The sequence below is a fragment of the Elephas maximus genome, chromosome 6, assembly GCF_024166365.1.
Source record: "Elephas maximus indicus isolate mEleMax1 chromosome 6, mEleMax1 primary haplotype, whole genome shotgun sequence".
NCBI classification, from domain to species: Eukaryota; Metazoa; Chordata; class Mammalia; order Proboscidea; family Elephantidae; genus Elephas; species Elephas maximus.
The window spans coordinates 110005547-110028287 of NC_064824.1; the positions used below are offsets into that span (position 1 = coordinate 110005547).

Consider the following 22741-nt stretch of genomic DNA (forward strand, 5'->3'; position numbering starts at 1 on the left):
CCCCTAAAAAATGTGTATATCAACTAGGTTAGGCCATGATTCCCAGTATTGTGTGGTTGTCCTCCATTTTGTGACTGAAATTTTATGTTGAGAGGATTAGAAGAATGGGATTGTAACACCATCCATATGCAGATCACCTCCCTGAGCCAATATAAAGGGAGTTTCCTGGGGTGTGGCCTGCACCACCTTTTATCTCTTAAGAGATAAAAGGAAAGAGAAGCAAGCAGAGAGTTGGGGACCTCATACCACCAAGAAAACAGCAACAGGATCAGAGTGCATCCTTTGGACCTGCGGTCCCTGCACCTGAGAAGCTCCTCGACCAGGGGAAGATTGAGGACAAGAACCTTCCTCCGGAGCCGACAGAGAGAGAAAGCTTTCTCCTGGAGCTGACGCCCTGAATTTTGACTTGTAACCTATTAGACTGTGAGAGAATAAATTTCAATTTGTTAAAGCCATTCACTTGTGGTATTTCTGTTATAGCAGCACTAGATAACTAAGACACCCGCCTAAAATAAAAAAAGTCAAAGTGCATATGCTTGTACCAACGTTCATATGAAGGTCACTTAAAAACCAAAATCATTTTTATTACTGAAGACATTATGCTAAGAGACTGAGAGAGACTATATCTAGGTCTTTGACAGGACCCCTGGCAAGACACCTTGTATTAAACGTGAAAAAAATAACAGCATACTACATATATAGTTTTATTCCATCCTACCCCCTGAAATTTGCTAAATGGCTCAATCTACAAATTTTTTAGGGGAAATTTCAAAGTTCTGATTGACCTTCTAAAGTACTTCTCTTCTCTAGAACTCTCCTATTATTCCACAGATGGAGTTTTATACCTATAAGGTCTTCCAAATTTGGACTGAAGAAAATTAATTTCCATGTGTGAATTTTCGGCTCAAGTAAGTACCAAATTTAAACAGAGACTAACTTACTATAGAAATTAATCTTGACTGATGATCTCAACTAAACGGATCATTGTTGTGTGCCCTAGAGTTGATTCCGACTCATAGTGACCCAATAGGACAGAGTAGATCTGCCTCACAGAGTTTATTAGGCTCTAATATTTATGGATGGTGCAGGACCAAGCAGTGTTTTGTTCTGTTGCACACAGGGTTGCTATCAGTCAGAATAGGCTCAACGGCACCTGACAACAACAACAACAACAATCTTTATGGAAGCAGATCACTGGGCCTTTTTCCCCATGAAGCTCCTGGTGCATTGGAACCACTGACCTTTCAGTTAGCAGCTGAGTGCTTAACCATTGTGCCACCAGGGCTCCTAAAATAGATCATAACCATAATAATATAGACTAGCCAGATTCATTTTTAAATATCATCACTACTCCCAAATGTGTTTTGGCATAGTGGATAACCACACAAACCCTTGAGAGCAAATTTGGCTCACAGGCCAATTCTGTCCCACAGCTAGTTTTTGTAATAAAGTTTTATTGGAACACACATTAATTTATGTTTTTATTTGTCTATGGTTGCTTTTCCATTGCAAGGGCAGAGTGGAGTAGTTGTGACAGACAACATTCCCTCAAATCCCAGCACATTTATTTATGGCTCTTCAAAGAATAGGTTGCTGACCCCTACTCTAGAGTCCACCTTTCTAACTCAAAGGCTAGATCTGCCATTACCTTACTTTGTGACCTTGGGTTAACCTCCGCACCTTGGGCTCCTGAATTATTGTGTTGTGAAAATTAAATGAGTTATTATTTGTAAATCATTTAGAACAGTGTTTGGCACTTAGTAAACACTTTTAAGTATTAGTGACTGTTATTATTACCACCACGATTTTCCTAATTCTATTCATTGTAACTAATTTTAAGAAATATACTCATTATATCTGGTTTTTAAATACAGTTCTACAACCTGTCTATCAGTTTGATGTACTGTGGTGGTTTGTGTATTGCTGTGGTGCTGGAAGCTATGCCACCAATATTTTGAATACCCACACAGTCACTCATGGTAGACAGGTTCCAATAGAGCTTCCAGACTAATACAGACTAGGAAGAAAGGCCTGGCTATCTACTTCTGAAAATTATTCAGTGAAAACCTTACAGATCACAACAACACATTTTCTGACTTACTTGCTTTGAATATGTTATTAAAAAAAAAAATTAGAAGGGATCAATCACCAGAGGAGGACATCATGTTTTGTGAGGTAGAGGGCCAATGACGGAGCAGGAAGCCATTGGTGAGATGGGTTGGCACAATAGCCACAATGATGGACTCAAACATGCTGGCAATCATGAGGATGGCACAGGGCTGGGCAATGTTTAGTTACATATAAGGTTGACATGAGTCATGGTCAACTTGATGGCAGCTATCTATCTAAATACAATTGGTTATTTATGGTTATTAAATGAATTTTCAGTTAAATTGCCTATGGCTTTTACTTGAGAGATATTTGGCTATATTAAAAAATAGAACATGAAAACATTACATGACAGTTCCAACATAGAAAATAATTCACCTTGGGGATAGTAAATCTCTCCAAATTTCAAAAGTTAGTTTTAGCATCCTATCTATGTAGGAGGATAATTGTGAACCAGGGGTGATCCCAAAAGTACAGTATAATGTGAAATGGTCTTAGAAATTTCGTTAATTATAAGATTATAACGTCTACAGAGAAGAATCTTTCTAACTTGTAGAGTCATTTTTTTTTTCTCAATGTCATCTATTTAATAATGGAGATAAATGTCTGGGTGTCTGTACTTACATCCATAAACTCCACATTGGCTTTAGGGCCTGTTGTCTCATTGAGGATCTTAATAGCCACAGGAATCTTCACTGTTTCTCCTTCAGGTACCCAAATGCCCTTTGGAAAATTAAAAATATATATATTTCTTATTAAATCTATACTAAGAAATATAACATTTATACCAGAAATGAAATTTGATTTAGCTACCCATCCTATAAACTTTGTAAAAAAAAATGGAGTTCTATATTCTTTTAGTCATTCAAAGAACATGTATTAAGCACTTATAATACAAGTTACTTGGCAACTTTGTTGTATGCTTTGATAATTTGAAGATGAATAATATATGTATTTTACTTTCAAGGTGTTTACGCTTTTGTAAATTTCAATTTGTATGCATGAAAAGGCTTTGGATAGTAAAGGAAGTATCTGATTTGGATCACATGATCAACGAATTTCAAGGCTTTGGCAAGACTCCCCTTGAACTTCAGTTGTCTCATTGGTAAATTAGAAGATACGTATAAGTAATTTTAAAAGCTCTTTTCAGCTATAGTATTATCTAATTATTCTGCAAGTAAAAAAAATTAAAAACTCTCATGTTCTTCAAGTTCAATGGATTTAAAAACTAAATTTCAAAGATGATTAAGAATTAGTTTTCAAAGGCAAGTACTATAGGGCATTCAGCACACTTTAATTTTTCTATATTATTAACTAGTATACATGCATGTATCAAGAATTTTTATGATCTCTGAAATAATTTTTAAACATTTATTTATATTGGCCATTGCTAGTTCCCTCTTTGTATCAGAAATGTAATTATAATATCTGAGCAGGATTCATAAATTGGGAAGCACAAAGCTGGTAGAGTTTAAGTGAAGTGCAACATTAAGCTAAATAATAATTTCTTCAGAACCTGAATTCGAATATTTGAATAAGGATAATAAGTTTGATAAGACTTTCAGGGATGCACGGATTATACAAGAATATTTTTTTAAAAAGCATATTGTCCCAGATGGTCACAGATGCAAATATTGTGGTTATGAGGAAAAAAAGAAAACTCAAATTTTATTCTATTGTCTGTGATATCATAAAAGACTAATTACGTCAGTTTCAACATTGAAATAAATGGAAGAAAAAAAAAAATGCCTATTGTTCCTAAATAGACCTTCTCCACTTCCTATTTTGCTTATATCAGATAGTTGTAAAGAAAAAGAAAAAAAAGAAAAGGTTTTCTCTTGGTTCTTTTACTCTAAACAATACGTGCTGTGTTATCCAAAGAATATCTAAGGATTATTAAATAATAATAATAAAATTGAAAAAAGACTTTAATTCTTAGAAGGTAAATTTAAGGATTGAGTTCTTCCAAGAAGAGGGAATACGGGAATCTGTGTCAAAAACAAAATAATATATCAACTTCCCTGTGGTGTAAATTAAAAAAAAAAATTCTAAAGCAGAAGGAGGAAAAAAAAAAAAAAAAACCCCAAGGCCTATAAGCTGCATTTTCTCGTTGACAGTATCTAGTGTAGAAACCAGGCTTACCATTATTCAATGAAGTAATCTCAGGAGGAATTACATTATAAAGATATAATACCAATATTAAAATATTCCTAAATTGTAGCTTTAAAATAAGAATATGAATTGAGTTTGAATTAATTTGTACTACTTTTTAAGTAAGTATATTAATTAGTTACTAGGCCTGACCAGATAAAAATTCAACTATGCTGATACCCATGATATTGGCTAAACTCTTTAGGCTTAAATACAGCATATCTTCAACCAGGAGGAAAGATTAACCCCAAAATTGGCTACACCAACTTGCATTTCTGTGGTCAAGGATAATCCCTTATAACGTAAGACAGTATATCCTTGTAACAACTGATAAAGTGATTAAAATTATAATCAATCATACCTAGCCTAAGAATAAAATTCAAACATACTTGTGGAACTTCCAATAAACTTTCATTTACAAATAATTTCAATAAAGGTAAAACTGTCATGGACAACAAGCAAATAATTGCTCTCAATAAAAGTATTAATAAAGCTTTATTATTAAATCTCTTAATGGGTAACAGTGTTCCTTACAGATGTCATTAAATGGCATTCATTCCTGAGTTATAGGATTTTTTTATGGTTTAGAATAAAATTCAACTTCCAGATCACATCATCTTAAAAAATATAAGGGGATTATATACTCTAGGAGCAATCCAAAATTGTGTTATCTTAAAAACAAAAGTTTGTTATAATACACTTAAATTTTGCCATTTATCTCTACCTCCCTTCTCCCCATAACCCATGTCAAGTTGATTCGGACTCATAGTGCCCCATAGCATTTCCAAGGAGGTCCTGGTGGATTTGAACTGCTGACCTTTTGGTTAGTAGCCATAGCTCTTAACCACTGAGCCACCGGGGTTTCCATCTCTCTTCTCCAAACCCCAAACCAAATCCATTGTTGTACAGTCAATTCAGATGCATAGCAACCCTATAGGGCAGATTAGAACTGCCCCATAGAGTTTCCAAGGATTGCCTGGTGGATTCAAACTGCTGAACTTTTGGTTAGCAGCTGTAGCTCTTAACCACTATGCCACCAGGGTTCCCCCTCTTAATGCAAGTGAGCAGATTTGCATGTCTCTCTTCTCCAGAGACATGCTAATCTGCTCACTTGCATTAAATGCTGTCAATGTGACACAACTGATAACAGACCAGAAACTAAAAGGCAGGAGGCTCTAATATCTAGTTTTCTGTTGACTCGCCCCATGGCTCAGCATAGAACCTGCCAGTTAGAGCTACGGATATGGGGAATTAAAGCAACTGTCAATTTTTAAATTTATTAAGTTTCAAATTTAAGACCCTACATGTATTTATCAAAAGAATTTGCTTGATGCCATTTTATTATAGAAATATATAAAGATTAAATTGTTAACTATGCAAATAAAGTTAATATAATTAAATAGAATAAAGTTTAAGTACATATAATGATACAGTCTGAGTCTATTTTTTGTAGCATTATATAAATAGGGAAAGACAAGAGAAATTGTGTTTCTTTGAACATACAAACAGTTTCGAGACTAGAAAAGGTATCAAGCAAGCCAAGAATAGTGCCTTACAAATTAGGTGCTCGGCTAATAATTTTGAATGTAATGAACAAAATTATCCCTAAAATATTATGAAACCCTGGCAACCCCAGCACTTCAAACTTAGAACTGTTTTTTGTTTGTTTGTTTTTAAGAGATTGTTTTGAACATATTAGGGAGAGAAAAATTAGGTCTATAACCCAGTGCCGTCGACTACATTCTAATTTTTAATATTTTCTTTTAAGTGAATCATTGGTTTTAATAGAAAAAAAATGAACATTATAAAATATGAAATTTCTAAGACCTACTCTATTTTAACAGACACATTACTTGTAAAAACATAGGTTTGCATACAGTTTTGAGAAATATATAAAACTGCCAAAGTAAACTATGGGAATTGTAGTGATGAACTATACAAAAAGGATTCAGCACTAACCTAGAAGAGTTCCTTATTCTTGTTATTTACCGTTAAAATAAACCTCACCACAATTAACCTTGGTCCTGGCCTCTGGATTGGTCTTACAATCAATCTAAATAAGTAAACATACAAATGTCATCCTGTGAGCTTTCTCTTCCAGAATTATCTCTCTTATTGAAAATCCATGATGTCATCTTCTCCTCCTATCTGACCTGAATTTTACATGTAAAATCACTTCTTTAGTTTGCACACAAAGGTGAAGCCATCATACCTATTGAAATTGCCTATTATATGTGTAATCAGCTAGGGAAAAAAAAATGGTTTAAGAACTAATCAGTTGCCCTTGAGTCAACTGCGACTCAAGGTGACCCCATGTGTGTAAGGGTAGAAATGTGCTTCATAGGGTTTTTAAAACTGATTTTTCAAAAGTAGATAGTCAGGCCTTTCTTCTGAGGCACCTGTTGGTGTACTCAACTTGCCAACCTTTGGGTTAGCAGCTTGGTGTGTTAACCACTTGCACTAGCCAGGGACTAGTTTAAGAACTAGTCCTATCCTAGTAACGTGTCAGCGCATTTGTATGGATTCTTAAGAGGTCAGTATCTTAATGGGGGAAGCTTTTGGATAAAGGACAGAGGAAACAAGAGCAAGTGATTACATCACCTTGTCCCCGCATGTCTGGTATTTCATGGAGAACTGTGCAGTGGGGACCGGAGGTAGGCTGACTCTGATAGTATCGGATAAGGGTAGAGATTTTCCAAAAAGAAAATGATTTCAAAATGGGTTCAGAAAGGCATCCAGAGGATTATCCTTTTGCTCTGTATTGTCATTCCCTGGCTTTCTCATGACTGTTCTAGCTTGTTCAATAAAAATTAGTTAATTTGTGTAGCAACTTCGCTATACTATAGAGGTTTTCCTCTCTGAATATCAGAAAAAGAAATTAGCTTGGCTACAGTAATAACTCTGGCTTTGGCACCCCGGTAGCATAGTGGTTAAGAGCTACAGCTGCTAACCAAAAGGTCAGCAGTACGAATCCACCAGCTGCTCCTTGGAAACACTATCAGGCAGTTTTACTCTGTCCTATGGTGTCGCTATGAGTAGGAATCAACTTGATGGTTACAGGTTTGGTTTTCATTATTTAAAAAAAAAAAAAAAAACGAAGAAAAACTTGAAGTAACTAATGGTATATATTGTTTCTTACTTACTTTATAAACAGTTCCAAAAGCACCAGATCCAAGTACTTTTACTCTCTTGAGCTCAGTTTCTTTCAAAATACGAAGCTGAGCTTGATTGGGTGCTGTGCCACTGGGAGTTAAGGGTTCTACCAACTGCAAAACAACAAGAATCCAGGTTATATAACTTTCTCTCCCTTTCTCTGGTTCTCTTTCTCACACATATAAAAATATACAAGTACATTTTTCCTTGACAAACAATACCTTTGTAATATGGATCACTCACCATCCATAGACATACCTTTAGGCATTGGTTCAGGCTTTTAGTTTTTGCCTGGGCGATCACATGTAACTGGTGTGTGACTACCTTGAGACTTACACAGCTAGGGGCTTTGATGCATATACAAAAATAAAAATGAAATTCTGCCTTCTTAGCACTTAAAAATCTAGCTGGAAAGCCAGGATAAACACATCAAAAAAAAAAAAAAAGGTAAAACTAGCACAATGCCAAATCTAGGACAGCGATTTCCAAACTTAATATGCATTATGAATTACCTGGAGTTCTTATTAAAATGCAGATGCTGGTTCATTAAGTCCAGGGTAGAACTAAAATTCTGCAATTTTACAGCCTCCAGGTGATGCCTATATATGATGGTGGTCCTTGATCACAGTTTAAATAGCAAGCGCCGAGAGTACATTCTAGCTCATAAAATCTAAAATTCTGTGCCTTGATTCTAGATCATAAGTAAATGTTATGGAATGTAAAGGAATAAAGGAACCACTGGGGAGTGAAGCTCACTAGTTTTGGCTTCCTGAGGAAAGAACACTTTAAGATGAGACTTGACGTAATGAACATGGAGTGATATGCACTGCCACTGTGAAGAACAGTATGGACCCATCATCAGGGTGAAGGAGGAAGACATATAGGGGAATACAACAGGGAGCAGGATATGTCTGAAGGTTGAGATTAGGGTGGGAAACACCAGGTTATGAAGCATGCTTGGTGTGGCAGAAAGGAGTAGAACTAGGCAGGTGGCCATAGAAGATGAATGAGCAGGGGAACCCTATGTGAATGTGTGGCAATCATTTGCAAATGTGAGAAGGAAATGTGTACGAGAGCAAGACTCCAGATGCAAGAAAGGTCATATCCTATGTTAAAGTTTTAGGTTTTATCTATGCTTGAGGAAAAAGGCCAGTGACTGAAATAGCACATATTTTTAAAAGTTAAATAAAGGAACTAAACTTAAAACACAGACAAAGGACTCTTCTTTCTCAGCATAAGGAAATAATTAAAGGGTACTCCTACTCAAATTGTCTTGAAACCACCACAGTATTTTGAAATGTCTATTTACTAGACTAAGTGCATTACGGCCCTCCAGCTTGGGTATTATTATCCTGCTTCTCTAATTTTTTTTTTTTTTCTCTAAACATCATGACCCACTTAATTAGAGGAACAGTCTTGAGTGGAGGTAACTGTAGTGACAGCAAAAACGTTAGAAGGAACATGATAAAATTACCAATAATCTTAGGTTATTTTCCAATCATTTACCAACTAATCTTTTTCTGTTTCATTTTTAAATTTATATTGTAAATATATACATTCAATAGCATATAACTGCATTGAAATTACTTAAAAAAAAATCTCAGAAAAACACAAAACTCTTTGCTAAATCTGGAAAAGAATCTCCAGTAGAAAGTCCCCTTTGTTTGAAGACAACTCTACCGTATGGGGGTTGTCTGTCATGTGTATAATGAGTAATTTTTACAAATCATTTTTTAATCACATACAGTAGCCATATAAAATCATGTGAATTGGAAAAGGATAGTGGTAATAGTAGCACAACATGATAAATATAATCAATGTCATCAAATCGAAATCTATGCTGCTGAATATTTTGGTGTGTATATTTTCACCACAATAAAAAAGAAGAAAATAGAAACCACATGCAAAAAAAAAAATTTTTTTTGAGATGAACCCAACGCTTTGTACTACATATATTTAATATATATATTATATGCCTTAGCCTAGCCTATACTGTGTAATAACTTCACATTTGGGAAGCTTCATGGTTCTCCCTGAGATATTCAGTCTTCTGCAATTAAAAAAAAAAAAAAAACCACTGCTGTTGAGTAGATTCCAACTCATGGCCACCCTATAGGACAGAGTAGAACTGCCCCATAGAGTTTCCAAGGAGCACCTGGTAGATTCGAACTGATGACCTTTTGGTTAGCACCCATAGCACTTAACCACTACACCAGCAGGTTTTCTGCAATTTTCTTAGATGTTCATTATAACCAATTTTTATTAACATATTTTTCCAGAAATTTGAGTATTATATATTGAAAGTAAGCAGTTTCAATTTGAGAACCAGCAGTGGTATGATGGAAATAGGACTGAGTTTAAACTTGGAAGTTAGTATCCCAGTGTTGCCACACACAGGCTTAGAAAGCAATTTACTACCATGCCCTCATCATTCCCCATTTGTGCAATAGGTACAGCAATAATTAGTTTTGTTAAAGGATGAAATGAGATAACGTAGTTGGAAAACTCTGGAGCACTGTCTGGCATACTGAAGGTATGGAATCCGTCATTCTTCAGGGGACAGGATCATGTCTCATTAATATATTTTTTAATCATAGCATTTAAACAAAGCATTCATTGCCTTACAATGCATCTAACAAGCGTATATTGGAAAAGATATCTTTTCTACTTCTATGCAAGTAACAAGAAGACAGACTAGTGGAACAAGAAATATTTTGAGAAAACGTATCAACTTTAAGTGTATGTCAATAATATATCCTAATTTTAAATCTGAGGCAGATTCTTAGCTTCAGTATTTAAGGATTTAAATTCAAACTCTTAAGAATTCTTCTTCTATTTCAATGGTGGAAGAAAATCATAATCATTTACTTTAAAGAGAAAGATGTAGATTCTACAATTATTTAACCTCCAAATGTAAAATCGTGCCAACCAATAACTTGATATAAAACATAGAATCTACTTACAAAACCAACCAGAACATGATTAGTAATAAAATACCATCTTGAAGGACATTTTTAGAAAGTATCACATTAAAAATACAACAACAAAAAACAAGTCTTTTTACAGCAATGAGCTTTTCCTGCACATAGTAAATAGAATTCTCTTCTCTTTATTCATCTACCTAAGTGTCCACTGATGTCCCAAGCCTTCAACTATTCTCTAGCTCTACTTCAGTTTTCAGAATCTTCTCTCCGGCTGCCCTAAACTGTCCATGAGGGAGAATTCTATCTGCCTCCAGCATCCTACCCAAACTGATAATATGCACAGCCAATCCTGTGCTGTGTCCAGATTTTTATTTACATGCGCAAGGTTGAAAGTGACCAAGCTGATCTTCTGTAAACATCCAGCTCATGTACAAATTACTACTGCGTTTTTCCATACATGTAGTTGACTAGATTGCCGATGTTTAAACATATCTATTGATGAGACAGCCAATTCCAGTTTCAGATAAGTCCAATTCTTAAAAAGTATTTTCCTATATGTAGCTATAAATTGAATGGATATTCCCATTCCTGTCAGTTTTAAAGGGAAAATCAGACTGTCATGCTGACAATGATAGGGAAAACAAACCCAGTGAAAGTCTAAGTCTTTGAACAGAATTGCTCTGAATTCTTCAGGCAGGCACACGTGTATGTATCAATAGAAAATGGTAGGATGGGTGCTGAAAAGGATCTGGTAATGCAGTTTTTTAAAATTATTTTTCCCCTGTCATATGTACAATGCATCAGTGAAAACTATTATTTTGTATTCTAGAGAATTCGGTTTGGTAATATAAAAGAAATTATAATCATTTATGAGTAAGTATCATATTCAGAATAACTATCATGCATAACATTAAATGTCTCTCATAAATTGTGTTGTAAAGTCTGTGTGATTACAACGTTAAGCTTTATCCTGTAAGCTCAGTCTTTCAATGCTGGTCTACACTGTAATGAGATCATTGGCTTTCAATTTAATGACCCTAATTAAAGCATATATATTGCTTCTATCCAGTTTTATTTGAACTACAAAAATTCAAACTCGTTTCAATATTTTCAAGTTCCACCACTACTGAGGTATCCTCTACCCAGAGCTTGACAAGTGGGAATTGTTCCCCTAAAAGAAAAACAAAATCTATTTTTTCCCCTAGTAGGATAAATTCTTCGACCTCTGCCATCTACATTCTTGAAGTCATGAAGCTTCTTTGACTATTTTTACTATCTACCCTGATTTTTAGTCAACCTAATTTAACATAAAATAGAAACTGTCAGCAGGAAATTGAACAGAACTTTCACTTAAATTAAAAAACTGAATCTCATCTTGGCTATATAAACAATAAAGATCCTTAACTACATGACGAAAATCAACTAGACACCTCACCTCTGTTTCCAGGAATCTTCTCAAGGCTCTTTTCTTTTTGATGCTTTTCCTTCTGACATAAACTGCAAATGTCAGACCCATGATGACCAGGATGAAGAGCCCACCAATGACTCCAGCTGCAATCAGGGGAGTTCTGCCAACCAGAATGAGAAAAATGTATGAAGGGAGAGTAAGCAGTGCAAAGAGCAGTTGTACGTGACATTATCCACATATCGCAAATCTAGTCAGTTAGAAGAAACACAAATAAAAATGCATTAGGTCTGCGGTAAAACTTTTTTCCTGGTAAACACTTTAAAAAATAATAATAAACCATGCACATAAAAGCTTTGAGGATGAGGAGCCACGCCATGCAGTCTGATGTAAAATTTGTAACAGAATGAAGAATATATGTCAAAAAGATGATATGGGAGCATTTCAATTGCTTTAATTTCAATTTTAGTTTTAATCTATGAAAACAAATTTAAAAAGCACATTTTAATAATATTGTTGTGGTATATAATATTATTTTCAGCATTTTTTCTTAAGCAGTCTTTCTCAGCAGTGGCACTGGTGACATTTTGGGCTAAATACTTGGCTTTTGTGGGGGACTGGCCTGTGCATGGAGCCCTGCTGGTGCAGTGGTTAAGAGCTATGGCTGCTAACCAAACAACTGGCAGTTGGAATCTACCAGCTGTTTCTTGGAAATCCTATAAGGCAGTCACTATCAGTTGGAATTGACTCAAAGGCTATGCTTTTTTTTTTTTTGGTTTGTCCTGTGCACTGTAGGATGTTTAGCAGCACCCCTGGCCTCCACCCACTAGATGCCAGTAGCACTCCCTCTCTCCAAGCATGACAGTGTCTGCAAACATTGCCCAACATCTGCCAAAATTGACCCTGGCTGAGAACCACTGCTTTGAAGCAAAAATCAGTAGTCTAGAGACATAAACCCCACATCCCTAGAGTATTAGGGTACCAGTAAGAGAGTTGTTATTGCCAAAATTGCTATCTGAAACTGATAAGGGCAGTTCTGGTAGGAGAAAGAGCAGGAGAAACCTAAGAATTAAGTCAGAAATATTTTCAGAATGATGGAGACAGGGATAAGTATCAAAACGGAAAGTATGCCTAAACATTATTTATCCACAAAACAGATCCTCTCATTAAGTATTACATAGAAAGTTATAAATAACACCATAAAGGGAGTGATTAAGAAGAGATTGGAGATTTTTAATTCTTAAAATGGTTCTCTAACATGTTTTTAGCTAAGACTTAATTTTGAAACTGACCACTTCTTACTGTTTTCTAAGATAAATTGTCACTCTGCTTGAACAGTAATATGTATGGTTTTAACTTCTCGTTCTGGAGTAGTATAGTAGTATCTATGAGCTTTCTGTGGTCAGGCTCCTGTCATATATTAATTTCACATGTGAAGGAAATAGCTCAGAACGAAACACTTAGGTGTCACCTAATAAATATTTGATCATGAAGCCACGATAGAGAGCACAACTGAAAAAGAATTCCCGTCACTCTCATGTTTTCCATAAAGCGTTTTATATCTTATACTCCTATTTATAGAAGACGCTACTCTATACAGCTGTATTCTCTTAGAAAAACATTACTTGCTCTTGCAAAATGAACTTTTGCTCAAATATACCTGAGAAATAATGATAGTGGATGACAATTCTAAAGAAATGTTAAAAATTTAAAGCACTTAAAAAAAAAAGCCATGTAAACTTCTACAAATGAAATCAAGTCTTTTAAAGATAATGCCTCCTATATTCTTGTATAAAACTGAAGAAAACCCTAAAAAATAGTTCAACCTAAAGGTTGCTCCCTGACAGCTCAAAGTAGTATAGCATACTGAGATGTTGCTATAATTCAGCAAAATTTTCCTAAATGTGATTTTCGAAAGATATAAGAATCTATACTAAGAAAATTAAACCATAGTATGGACACAAACTCATCACTGTGATGTGTTTTTGTGTCTAAGATCATATTTTTTGAGTATCCCACTTAAACATGTATTTCAGAAAATATTTTAGGTTTTTAACCCTAATGCATAATTTTCAGCTCAAGTACCTACAATATCCCGGAATAGCCACTATTATAGAAAGGGTTGTTTTTTTTTTTTTTTTTCTCAGCCTAGTTTTTTTTATTTATGGAAAGAATTTATGATTGAGAATGGTGTCTAACATTTTGTTAACTGTAGATTTTGGCCAAAGTCTACACTTCCTCTGCTTATTTATTTTCCAAAACTAAGTGGCATGTATTTACGAAAATATGTGCCCATGTGACTGTAAAAGAAAATGCTCTATCTTGTTCATTACTCATTAAAAAAGAATCTCTTCCAATAGAACAATAGTTTCATCTACTTGAAATGTAGAACAGTGATTGTGTCATTACTACTTAGATTGGTTGAGGTCATGATAATAAACCAATCAAAACCTCAATAGAAGGTAATTTTTATATCCTTTTAATTAGCATTTACTTTCAGTATTTTCCCACAGTATTTCCTTTGGTTGATTCAGATTTCTTTGCTTTCTTTCTTCTTTTGATTCTCTGCTAGAATGGTAAGAGTACGAACAACCTGAAGAAATAAAGAATTACAGTTTCTGCATCTAAACACCATACATAAATATTTTATTGGTTATTTTAAGAGGCCAAAGTCTTCATATGTCAGCAGGATCTAATCTTGAAAAATAAATCATTGACCACAAAGGATGAAATCAGTCAAATTTAGAAGGGGGAACATTATATAAGACAAATTGCATATTCACTTTAACAAGTGAACGTCATAAAAAAGGTACTGATACAGACTGAGAAGATTTAATGGACATAACAGCCAGATGTGATGGGCAATCCTGGATTGAATCCTAGTTTGGACAAACCAACTATAGAGATGCTTTTGGGACAATTTGAGAAGTCAGAATATGAACTGAGTAATAAATGAGAAAAGAATTCGCTGCCATAACAAGGTATAGACCATGAACTAAAAAGATTAGTTTACAAAACAGTAGGACCTCAATATGTAAAAAAACTCACAATTTTTTTTTTTTTTTTTTTATATATACAGGTATAAAAACATCTAGAATAATATACAATAAGGCACTAACTAGTAGTTGCTTCTGGGTGGTATGAAGTTGGTGCTCTTATTTTTGTATTTTTGTTAATGTATATTTTCTAATTTTCTATAATGTATACTTGTGCAATAAAAGCTTATTAAATTAAATTTCAGAAAACTGAAGAAAAAACAGTCGTCTAAAAGTTAACTTTTATAATAATGGCCTTGCTTTCTTTTTTTCTTGAATGTTTACTTTGCATTTTTTCAATTAAGATTTCATTTTATTATTCCCTGTCTACTTTTATAATCTAATGACTTTTGCATATATTTTCTATTCATTATAGGTTAATGTCTCTGAGATATTTAATTACCATTATGTTTCTTACAATTAACATTGCTTCCGATTCATAGCGATCCTATCGGACACAATTAACATTATGTCCCATAAAACCAAGTTAATCTGAAAAGTTAGTACTATGTATACATTGCCTACTTCCTCAATTTTGAGGATTCTGAAATATTTGTAGGTATAGAATAAAAGCTCATTTTTTTTTTCTGAGATTTAATACTTAAAGGCAGAGAATAAAATATTTTTCTTTATGTGGTACCTTTGATGAAGGAGTGATAGCTATTTAAATTTCTTCTTTAAATTACTATATATCCCTCCTTGGTCTAATGCTGGCTGTTGCCAACTAAGCTATGATTCTCAGATGGTTTTCTTACCGTACGTGAGTCAGAGGGGCCTCTAAGAATCTCAAATATGACACTACTCACAAGATCACAAGGGTCAAACCCAAGGGACCTGTAATACTCTGTAATCCCCTATCTGTAACAGGAATCTTATTCGTTTGTTTGGCTCTCCATTAATAAATGGTTGGACCCTCTAAAGGATAGAAAACAGGCATTTCAATGTCAAGCAGGTCTAAAACTGTAAGGATGAGACCAACTGATAACCTATCTTATTCTGTGATTTGGAAATCATATAATGAAACTGAGGTCTTCCTTCTCCTCCTCCTTGTCCTCTTCCTTCTCGTATTACTGCTGTTGTCTCGTATTACTGCTGTTGTTGTGTTAGCTGCCCTCAAATCTATTTCGACTCACAGTGACCCCCTATGACAGAGTAGAACTGCCCCATAGGCTTTTCTAGGCTGTAATCTTTATAGGAGCAGATCACCAGGTTTTTCTCCCACACAGCCTCTGGGTGGGTTTGAAACACCAACCCGTGTTAGTAGCTGAGCACTTAACCATTAAGACAACAGGACTACTATTACTACTAAACTATTACTACTACTACTACTATCTTAAGAATTCTGAATCACAAATGACATTTGCTAATTTCTTTAACTGAAAGCATATAATTTGGTTCCCATAATTTCATTTAGGAGTTCATTATATTCTATTGCCTAGAATGCAATTACCTGACTTAAACAGTTACATATAAAATAGTAGCGTCTTCCAAAACTATATCACTCATGTAAAAAGACAGGTTTTTATCATTCATTACTATATCTGGAAACCCTGGTGGCATAGTGGTTAAGTGCTATAGCTGCTAACTAAAAGGTCGACAGTTTGAATCCACCAAGTGCTCCTTGGAAACTCTATAGGGCAGTTCTCAGAGTCTTACAGGGTTGCCATGACTCGGAATCGACTCGACGGCAATGGTTTTTTTTTTTTTTTTTTATTACTATATCTGAGCCATATTATTCCTCACATTGGAGAAGAGAATATGTAAGTGAAAGTATGAATCCTGAGTTCAATAAACACTCAAATATTTGACTTCTTTGGCCTGTATTCTCCCATATGTCAAATCACAAACAAAATGTTAAGAAAGTCAATATAATTTATAATTGAAGCTTGGTGTTTCTAAGAACTATTTTGTAATGCCATTTTCCATTTAATGTTAAGGACAGGCTATTTTTAAAAATGATATTTTGTTTAAAGTTGGTAAAATGATAAAACTGGTATTTTGATTAAAAAAGTGATTGCGAAGAATGTTACATCTAGGAGATTCTATCATAGGTAAGGCAAGCTCATCACCAAGTAAGATTTTTTATAATTTAAGCATATTTTTTAATTTCTAAATGCAGAAAAATTTTTGAATTAAAATAAAGAACACAATATGAAGACCTATGATCAATATAACCCATTGCTGTCGAGTCGATTCCGACTCACAGTGACCCTGTGGGACAGAGTAGAACTGCCCCATGTGGTTGTCAAGGCTGTAAATGTTTACAGAGGCAGACTGCCACATCTTTCTTCTGCAGAGCGGCTGGTGGGTTCAAACAGCCAATTTCTGAGTTAGCAGCCAAGCACTTAACCACTGTGCTACCAGAGCATCCCATAAGAAACATAAAAAATAAGCAATCCAGCTGTCCCTGAGCTGATGGTGACTCACGGTAACCTAATAGGACAGAGTAGAACTGGCCCATACGGTTTCCAAGGAGTGGTTGGTGGATTTGAACTGCCTCCCTTTTGGTTAGCAGCTGAGCTCTTAACCACTGTACCACAGTGCTCCATAAAAAATATACTGATGTTATCATTTGCAAGTAACAGTATTTAGAGAACTCAAATTTTCAGAAGTCTTTAAATTACACTAAATAATTTGAAGATGGATGTTGAAGATTGATTAGATCAGATGTACAAAGTGTTCCACTGTTTTTCTTTGGGCACTAAAAGTTAAATTGCAAATGTGCTTTTTTTGGAGGAAAAAAAGAACAAAAACAGATTAGTCAGAATTTTAACAGGTTTTTTTGTTTTTATGATAAACTTTGCAATTCTCAGAAAATAGCAAAACGGTACTTCTAATATTATTATTTGTGTTTACTTTCCACAATCTTTGTTATTTCTCTTTATTGTGGCATGCTGTAGTGGAAATATGCTTTGAAGTTAGATGGATCTGAGTTTTAATGACTTGTCTGCCTCTAACAAGTATGTGGAAACCCTGGTGGCGTAGTGGTTAAGATCTACGGCTGCTAACCAAAAGGTTGGTAGTTTGAATCTGCCAGGTACTCCTTGGAAACCCTATGAGGTAGTTCTACCCTGTGCTCTAGGGTCACTATGAGTTGGAATCGACTCAACAGCAGCAGGTTTGGCTTTGGTGTTTTTTAACTAGTATTTGAGTTTAGTGCCTCTACTGCCTCAAGCCACTCAGCTGAAATATTCTTCACCTAAAAAAAATAAAGAAAACACAGCTGAGAATTACCTAGTCTTACTTATGTTCTTGATGAATTTGCTTCTAAACCATGCCTATTACTATTATTTACAACAAAATCCCTCCAAGCTGAGGTAAATCGCATGTCTTGTCTTGGCTGTGGCAGTCTCAGTTTATGCCAGTGTAATTATCCCTTCAGCTTGCAAAGTGTCTTTATGTGAACAAGAGATGTTAACACTTTATATCTTTGGGTCTCAAGTCTATTAATATTTCAAGTCTACTAATTATGTTGTCTCTCCTTCTAAAGATGTTTCATCAGAAGCGGCTTTTGAGAGTATATGATATAATTTATCAGACTTTTTCTTCAATGCTTATGTTTGAAAGTAGAGAATACAAGAAGCATATAAGGTTATTTTGGGATTCTAAGAGACTCTGCTTTTGTTATCTGTTACTATTTTAATTCTCATCACACTATTTTTCTAATGTACATTGCTATTTTCAAGTTTATTAGATCCTTTATACCCTTGGGTTTTATTAATGTTTTTAAGTGACATTATTCTTAAGCTTTCAGCTTCATTTTATTTTCTCAGTGAGAAAACAGTTAAGAGAATTTTATTTTTTGGCTAAAAAAACTGATATCCTCTAAGAAAGGCAAAGACAAGCAGTATCTATCATTTTAGTGACAATGCTTACTGTACTGCTACTCCGTTCTGTGTTCCCCAAAGCAGTTCTGATTTGAAATGAGAGACCTTAAACACTTGCAAATGCTGATGTTTCCCCAAAAGACATTTTATGGGTTACTGCCTAGGTCCAGGAGAGCCACATTAACAGTTTTTTCCCTCCTGTAAATTGTGCTTACATCCTGACCCAGAATTCCACCTGCTCTATAAAATATGACACTTTTTTCTTTTTGAGCAAATGAAAATGATCTGGGTCAGATACTGAGGTAGACATCAGTTGACAGCTACAGTTTTTACTTGATGAAATCTAGGGTGTACAGCCTGTCTCTTTCCTTTAATTAGGACTTTGGATTCCCCTCTTACATCTTAAATATGACCAAATATATAACTGCTGAAGCAAATGAATCAAAATTCACCATCTTTCTTCCTAGGCAGATATGAATTTCTTGACTTGTCTTCATGTGTTAAGATAAGCCTTTTTTTTTCATTTTATTTTTAATATGTAAATGTCACATTTTACTCAATAACTCAGTGTTACAAAAGCATTTCATATTTAATATGTTCATTAAACCAATATGCAAGTATTATCTGTATTCTTTTATCTCAAGGATCAGCTGTTAAGAAAAATTTCTAATAGTTTCATTGCAATTCCTTCTTTACCTTTATAGGCAATACTGAGCCCTATGATTTTTTTTTCTTTTTAAAAATTTTGGAAAGTACACACAATTCTAAGTTTTGAGGCAAACATTAGCATGGTTAAGTACTTCATCCTGAAAATATATATAACTCATCTGTGAATTTCTACAAGTGTTGAAAGGGAGTTGGAGTAGAAATAATTTTTCTTTTTTAACAGGGTCCTTTCAAGGGCTCAAATGAATTCTTGGTGCTCATATTTTTTTCATGGTTTATCTATGCTAACTTAAAGGTTGGTGGTTGGAACCCACCAGTGGCTCCATGGGAGAAAAGACCAGGCAATCTGCTCCCATAAAGATTATAGCCTAGGAAATCCGATGGGAGCACTTCTACTCTTTCCCACAGGGTCCTGTGAGTCAGAATTGAATTGAGGGCAATGGGCTTTTTTTTTATAAAGTTGAAAGTGTTCCCATTCATTCTCTGAATTGACTAGTTCACACCCCCTCTACTCTCCTGGGACCTCTCACAGCTTTTCCCTCACCTTCATTCTGCTGGTCTTGCTTCATACTTCACTGAGAAAATAGAATCAATCAGATTTTGCATCTCCTTTCACCAACTGTATCAATGAACCGACGTGAATTCGTCAGGGCCCATACATACTGCTTTTCTCCAATTACTACAGATAAACTGTGCTTCTAAGACCAACCCTTTAATTTTGTATTAAATATCAACCAGTTTCACTTATTTACAGATACTAGCACAACAATTTACATTCTATCCATGCTTCTTAATGTGAACATGAGTCACCTTGGGATCTTTCTAAGATGCGAATTTTGATTCAGAAGACCTGGGATGCAGCCCAAGATTCTGTATTTCTAACAAGCTCCTTCTAACTGGTTCCAGTGCTGTTGGTCTATGGACCACAATTTGAGTACCAAGGTACAAGAGCTTCTCAATTAGTATATAAACAAACTGTAATATTCCCAGTCTTAATAAACAAACATTCCACAACTCTCCTAAGCCTCTTGTCTCTCTCTGGCTATTTTATTTTTCTACTACCTTTTACTACAAAACTGGTTCTAAATAGTTTTCTGCAATTGCTCAGTTTACTTTTGCTTCCTTGATTCTTAAATTAATCCCCACCACATTTTTACTCAGTCCCTCGCCACCAAATCAGCTCTTGTCAAGACCACCAAAGGTGTCCTTCCTATCAAATCAAAAATCATTATTTAGGTCTCATCTTAATCAGTCTCTCACTAGCATTTCATAAGTGCCCACTTTTCCTTTCTTGAAACACTATCTTCCACTGAGTTCCATCACGCCACTTTCTCTAGTCAATGTTCTCTGGTCATTCCTTTTCTGGCATTATTGCTGTTTTCTTCTTAATTCCTGAACTCTAAATGCAGGATTTCTTCACATCTCGATTTATACTTACTCCTTAGATATGCTAAATATGATATCATCTATTTCTTTATTTACAATGATTATAAGCAAATTTATATCTTCATTTCAGACCTCTTCCCTGAGCTCAGATATATCCAAATGCCTACTTGATGTCTCCACTTAGATATCTAATATTTCAGATTTCTCAATTGCAAAATAAACTTTTGATTTCCCTCCCTACTCCACTCCCCCCACAAATAAAGACAACAAAAATTATTGCCTATCAACAGAGAATCCCTGATGGAGCAGGAAAGCAGTGGGATGCAGACCTCAAATCCTCATAAAAAGACCAGACTTAATGGTCTGACTGAGACTAGAAGGACCCTAGAGGCCATGGTTCCCAGACCTTCTGTTAGGCCAAGACTGGAACCATTCCTAAAGCCAACTCTTCAGGCGGATTGGACTAGACTATAAGATAGAAAATGACACTGGTGAGGACTGAGCTTCTTGGCTCAAGTAGACACATGAGACTTTGTGAGCAGCTCCTGTTTGGAGGGGAGATAAGAAGGCAGAAGGGGGCAGAAGTTGGCTGAATGGACACAGGGAATACAGGGTGGAGAGAAGGAGTATGCTGTCTCATTACAGGGAGAGCAACTAGGAGTATACAGCAAGGTGTATATAAATTTTTGTATGAGAGACTGACTTGATTTGTAAACTTTCGCTTAAAGCACAATAAAAAAAATTATTTCCTATTCATTCCTGAGTCTCCTCCTTTTTTGGCAAATGGTAATTTTATTTTCTTTCCACCTACTTTTGATGCTTCCTATGTCATACAATATTTTGCCCCTAGAATCCTTCAGAATTGCAACTCGAGGCTTGAATTTTTTCTTCAGTTCCTCTCAGCTTGAGAAATGCTAAGCGTATTTTTCTCTTTTGGTTTTCTAACTCCAGGTCTTTATACATTTTGTTATAATATTTTGTCCTCCTGAGCTGCCCTTTGGAATCTTCCGCTTAGGTCTTTCACTTCGTTTCTTTCATTTACTTTATCTACTCTATGTTCAAGAGCAACTTTCGGAGTCTTTTCTGATGTCCTTTTTGGTCTTTTCTTTCTTTCCTGTTTTTTTTTTTTTAATGAGCTTTTGCTGTCTTCATGTATGATGTCCTTGATGTCATCCCACAACTCGTCTGGTCTTTGTTCACTGGTGTTCAACGTGTTAAATCTATTCTTGAGATGGTCTCCAAATTCAGATGGGATATACTCAAAGTTGTATTTTGGTTTCTTATGGACTTATTTTAATTTTCTTCAACTTCAACTTGAACGTGCATAGGAGCAATTGATAGTCTGTTCTGATGTGGGCCCCTGGCCTTGTTCTGACTGATGATATTGAAATTTTCCATTTATTTCTTTCCACAGATGTAGTTGATTTGATTCCTGTGTTTTCTATCCAGTAAGGTCTATGTGCGTAGTAGCCATTTATATTGTTGAAAAAGGGTATTTGTAGTGAATAAGCCATTGGTCTTGCAAAATTCTATCATGTGATCTCCAGCATTGTTTCTATCACCAAGGTCATATTTTTCAACTACAGAACCTTCTTCTTTGTTTCCAACTTTTGCTTTCCAATCACTAGTGATTATTGATGCATCTTGATAGTGTTTCATCAATTTCAGACTGCAGAAGTTGGTAAAAATCTTCAATTTCCTCATCTTTGGCATTAGTAGTTGGTAGGTAAATTTGAGTAATAGTTGTATTAACTGATCTTCCTTGTAGGTGTACGGATATTATCCTATCACTGACAGCATTGTACTTCGAGAAAGACCTTGAAATATTCTTTTCGACAATGAATATGACGCCCTTCCTCTTCAATATGTCATTCCTAGCATAGTAGTAGTTCATATGACTGCTCGATTCAAAATGGCCAATACCAGTCCATTTCAGGTCACTGACCCCTAGTATATTGATCTTCAACTGTTCCATTTCATTTTTGACAACTTCCAATTTTTCTAGATTCATACTCCGTACATTCTACTTCCCAATTATTAATTGAGGTTTGCAGCTGTTTCTTCTCATTTTGAGTAATGCCACAT

General features: G+C 35.1%; 1 protein-coding gene across 3 annotated transcripts in view; it reads right to left on the reverse strand.

The window, feature by feature from the left end:
• The window catches only part of ERBB4 (erb-b2 receptor tyrosine kinase 4), a 1265080-nt gene that overhangs the window by 252385 nt on the left and 989954 nt on the right, over positions 1 to 22741 (reverse strand). For all 3 annotated transcript variants that reach the window (XM_049888936.1, XM_049888934.1, XM_049888940.1), the window contains 3 exons: positions 11773 to 11905; positions 7404 to 7526; positions 2734 to 2832 (listed from right to left, as the gene is read on the reverse strand). In XM_049888936.1, coding sequence (XP_049744893.1) covers positions 2734 to 2832; positions 7404 to 7526; positions 11773 to 11905 — 355 coding nt within the window. The remainder of the gene's footprint in view (positions 1 to 2733; positions 2833 to 7403; positions 7527 to 11772; positions 11906 to 22741) is intronic.